Genomic DNA, 5,051 nt, shown 5'->3' on the forward strand with positions numbered 1-5,051 from the left:
GACAAACCTTTCTTTCCCAAATTCCGGGATCCTGCTTGCCGAGCACCACAGCCAGAGAGGCGCGGAGTGATGACGTCTCAAAGCGAGACTGGAAATCGAGCAAGCGCGGAGTTCGAACGAAGCCGGAAGTGGCTCGAGGACGCACTCCCCGCCCCCTTTCAGTCGCTCCACCTCCTTCAGGTCGTAGGCCGTAAAGAAAGTCAAACCTAGTTCGCAAGAGCAACGGCGGCTTTTGGGCCAAGCGAGACCCCGTTGGACAGCGCTCGTTCCCGCTGTGTGCGGCTGTGGAGTCCGCGGGAATTGATGTTGATATCATTGGCGAGTGCCTCACAGCCGCAATATGGGGGAACACAGCCTGGAGCTGGCTTCCATGATCCCGGCCCTGCGGGAGCTGGGCAGGTAGGGCCAGGCCCGACCGTCTTTGGTCCCTTCGCCTTTCCCCGTCGGCCCCGGCCAGCGTCTCACGTGGTTTTCCCCGGTGCAGCCGCGCGCCGGCTCGGAGCCCCTTAGCACCGGCCGGGCGCCGGTGTGGATCCTCCGAGCCTGAGCGGGGGCCCTCTCCCCCCGGAACGGGGAGAAAGCCCCAGAGCGTGGCCCGAGACCCGCAGGAAGCCCGTCAGAGGAGAGGGAGGCATTTGCCGCCTCCACGTTATCTTCGTGGCGGCCGCAACTGGCCTGGGGGGTGGGTGTTTTCTGTTGCTGCTGCAAAGAAAGGTCCCGTTCGGTCCCTTTCCCACTTTTCCTTGCTATCGAGTCGATTCGGATTCGGAGTTAATACTTGTAGGGACCTATGTGATTTCGATCGCCAGGCGTTCTTCCTAGCCGCCTTTGGGTGAACCTAAACCTCCAACCTTTGGGTTAGCAGCCTTAAACGTTGTTTCCCCGGGGCCGCATCGTGATTATTTCTACTTGCCAGTTTAGTCTTTTCAAGTACATAAATGAGAGGATAATGGAAGAGTTCGATGCCCCTATTTTTCTTTTTGTAAATTTTGCCACTTTGCATAAATCTTACAAGTATACTTTGTATTAACATTTTGTAAAGTAACTTCTACCATTCTAGAAGAAAATAAGTAAAAGTGTTCTTAGCAAATTGATGTTTAGATTTTCTCTCCGAGGCTCCTTGTGAAGCTCAGTCTATCATTTACCATCTTGGCTTTAATGCGGAATTAAATCCATTTCTTCTCCTTCATGAGATTTACTATTAAAAACATTATCTTGGGTTTATACAGAGCCTTTCACCAGCAGAATTTCTGCTACCTTTCATTTTATTTGCAGTCACTCTAAGAGAAAGAATAAAAATATTAACCCATAGAGAATTGTCTAATACTAAAATTTAAAATGAACTTATCCTCATAGTATCTCTAAGTAGACTGGAGTAAATGCTGTCTCTGCTTTTGTATTTAGAAACTGAGTTCCATTCAGAAGTTGAAGAAGGGAAGCAACAGCAGATAGAGTTCAGCTTCAAGTTGCAGCTGTCAGGGCTTTTCTCCCCCTATTTGTTTCCCTTGCTAGACTATGGCAGTAAGTTATGCTGTGGAAAACAACAAAAACAGGGCTCAGTGAGGTCTCATGTGTACATTCTTCTACCTTTGCTCCCAATCTTCAATTGTCAGCATTCTTTTCTTTGCTTAGGTTTCTGGGTGACCTATCCACAATTGGCTTCAACCATCTGTGTATATCTGATGACTCCAAATGTGTTTCTCTAAACCATGCTTAACTCCTATAAAGCTAGTAGTAGTACACTGTATGCTGACTGAGTGCACTGAGGGCTCTACATACACCTAACACATGTACCCCCCCCCCCTAAATTTTTTTCTAATTCCTCTTGCACTTTGGGGTAGGAGTATCTCAGAAACTGGTATTCTTTGTTCACTCATTCCTCCAAATCAGAAATTCTAGTCTTTTTAAAACCTATTTCTCCATTGCCTTGGCTGTGTAGCTCAGAGTTATAAAATTGCTTGCTCAACTAATATGCTCAGAAATGAAAATTAACCCAAAGCATAGCTTCTGATTTACTGGCTTTCAACTTAGTCTTTACCTAATTCATTGTAAATACACCACCCAGTCCGTCCATTACTCTGTGGTGATCCATCAACAAATCCTGCCAATTCTACCATTAAAATGTATCTAGAATTGACACTTCTCACATCTTTGCTGCTATCACCCTAATTCTTATCTGGAGTAATACTAACCTATTAGCTGGCCTCTTCATTTTCACTTCTGCCCATGTACAATCAATTTCCCACTCAGCAATTAAAGTGATTTCTTAAAAACTGTAAGTCAGGGGTCCTCAAACTTTTTAAACAGGGGACCAGTTCACTGTCCCTCAGACCCGTTGGAGGGGCAGACTATAGTTTTTAAAAAAACTATGAACAAATTCCTGTGCACACTGCACATATCTTATTTTGAAGTAAAAAAACAAATGGGGCAAAAACACCCAGCGGGCTGGATAAATGTCCTTGGCGGCCGCATGTGGCCCGCAGGCGTAGTTTGAGGACGCCTGCTGTAAGTCATAAATTATATATTATTCCCCTGCTCACAATCTTCCTTTGGCTACTACTAGCACATTTAGAATGCAATCAGACTCCTTGCTGTAAGGTTTGTAAGATCCTGGCTCCTGTCAACTTCTAACCTTAGTGCCTTCTCTGACTCCTTTATTCTGTGCTAATGTTAATGGCTACTTTGTTTTTTCTCTAACAAGGCCATTCCTGCCTTCAGGCTTATTCCTGCCTTAGTTCAGATGTCATTTCAGAGATGCCTTTGACCTCCCTATTTAAAATTACAACTCCCTGTCAGATAGTGGTAATTGCTGTTAAAATATTAAATGGAGCCGAGAGGATGGGGATAAAGACCTAAGAAGTAGTAACATTAGTCATAAGAGCACATGTGGATGTTGAGCTGAGGAATGCTTGAGATAGAATAGGAAAAACAAAGTTCTTTGGTGAGATGGAACCTACATTAAAAAAAAAAACCAAAACGAAAAGAAGGCTAGAATAAGGTGACCAGATTTTAACATTGGTAAAGCAGAACACCATTGATAAAACTCATATCCTGGCGAAATAGCCACATGGCAGCTGAAAACTGTATACCCTAGCTTGTCGTGCATTCTTTTTAAAACACGGGAAAAATTGTTAAAAATCGGGACTGTCCCGCCAAAAGCGGCACATCTGGTCACCTTAGGCTGGAACATACTGAGTGAAGAGGCGAGAGGTATAAAATGAGGGTCGTAGGATAAGCCAGGGCCAGATTCTTTAGTATATTGTATGCTACAATAGAGTTAGATTTATTGTGAGTGCAATAGGGAAACTTACCATTTTAAAAATACGTTTTATTTTCACTCCCATACTTCATTGTCTTATCACACTCAGTACAAACTCTAAACTCCCTGGCTGGGAGTAGAAAGCCCATCTTTACTCCAAGGAGCAACTGGTGGTTTCGAACGGCTCACCTTGGGGATCGCAGCACAACATGTAACCAGGGCTCCTTTTGCCATCTAGAGCCTCCTAGAACTGTGATGACGCAATGGTTGAATACTCAGTTGCAAACTGATCCAACAGCAGAGTTCCTGTGGAGCAGGCCATATTGTTGACAAACCTTTGCTCCTTCTTTGGAATATCCTTTTGTGAATCTTGGGATGGTACAAATGGTTTGTGCTTGGCTTCTAACCAAAAGGCTGGTTGTTTTGAATACATCAAGTGGTACCATGGAAGACAGGCCTGGTGATTTTTAAAGATCACAGCCAAGAACCACCTATGCAGTTTTTTTCTAATGCATGGGGTTCCCATGAGTCTGAATCGACTGCAGCAAGGGGTTTTATTTTATTATTTCCTTACTTTCCCTATCACCACCCCCAGACACCTGTATCTGATTGTCCCTTCTCAGGACTGAGTCTCTGTTGGATCTTTTATTGGTTCTTTTTGTACCATAATATTTCCTGTGTTAAAATTACATGTTTACTTATATATCCTTTAATTTATTAATCTTTTAGAGCAGATGTATTTATATTTTGGTTATCCCCAGAGGAAGCAGTCAGATATTTATTATATGTATCCATGCTTTATATGATATTTAAATTTTTACTCCAATACCGCAGTACACTTTTGGAAAAAGTATATCCTCTTAGCTCAGTTCCAGAGTATATCACCTCAGCGCAGGCAGAGGTTGTAAAATAGGACATGCTCACCTTTCCATGAGTTTCTTTATCGTGGTCATACATCAAATTAATGACAATGTCACTGTTTTTAAAGCTACTTTTTAAAAACTATATAAATAACACTGGAATATACTGTTTATACAAAATAAAACTAGAAAACTAACCACCTTGACCTTGGTTCCTATTCTTGTACATGTCCATTCACACTTTCTAATAAATGACACTTGACAAGCTAATTGGTTTTTGACAAAATCTCTTGCTTTTTTCTAAAGCAATTTGTGTTACTTTAAAGTTACAGTCTTTATTTTTTGTTATCGTTAAATCTGTGCGCTGTTTAAAGTGGTAGCTCAGAGCCACTTATGGCCAATGAGCCCTTCAAATATGGTTTAGTCTATTTGCTGGCAATGTAAGAACACACACTTAGTTTCAAAGACTTAAGAAAAAAGTTAAAGTATTTCAACAATTTTTATGTTTATTACATGTTGAAATCATATTTTAGATATATATTTATAATTAATTTGCCTGTTATAATTTTGATGTGGCTACTAAAAAATTTAAAAATATATATGACTTGTATTATATTTCTATTGGACAGCACTGATTTTAATAAGCTATGTAGCACCAAGTTGTTTTCAGACAGTTTTCACCTACAAATGTATCTACACCCCATCCCCCATCGTCCTCCCCCGCCCCCAATAACTAATGATTTTGAGCAACTTTTTATGTGTATATTGGATATTTGTATATCTTCTCTGGAGAAATATCTATGCATGTATTTTATCTATTTTTTTGATAAATCATTTTATTGGGGCTCATACAACTCTTATCACAATCCACACATACATCAATTGTGTAAAGCACACTTTTACATTCGTTGCCCTCATCATTCTCAAAACTC

At 41.5% G+C, this 5,051-nt stretch overlaps 1 protein-coding gene across 1 annotated transcript in view; it reads left to right on the forward strand.

Moving 5' to 3' along the window:
- Positions 1 to 318: 318 nt before the first annotated feature.
- ATR (ATR serine/threonine kinase) overlaps positions 319 to 5,051 on the forward strand; it is a 135,630-nt gene continuing 130,897 nt past the window's right edge. The window contains exon 1 of the mRNA XM_004712069.3: positions 319 to 399. Within this exon, the coding sequence (XP_004712126.1) occupies positions 341 to 399 (59 nt within the window). The 5' untranslated portion in view covers positions 319 to 340. The remainder of the gene's footprint in view (positions 400 to 5,051) is intronic.

Source organism: Echinops telfairi, unplaced genomic scaffold (genome assembly GCF_000313985.2).
Source record: "Echinops telfairi isolate 266 unplaced genomic scaffold, ASM31398v2 ScPeMD7_16;HRSCAF=60, whole genome shotgun sequence".
In the NCBI taxonomy this organism is placed as follows: domain Eukaryota; kingdom Metazoa; phylum Chordata; class Mammalia; order Afrosoricida; family Tenrecidae; genus Echinops; species Echinops telfairi.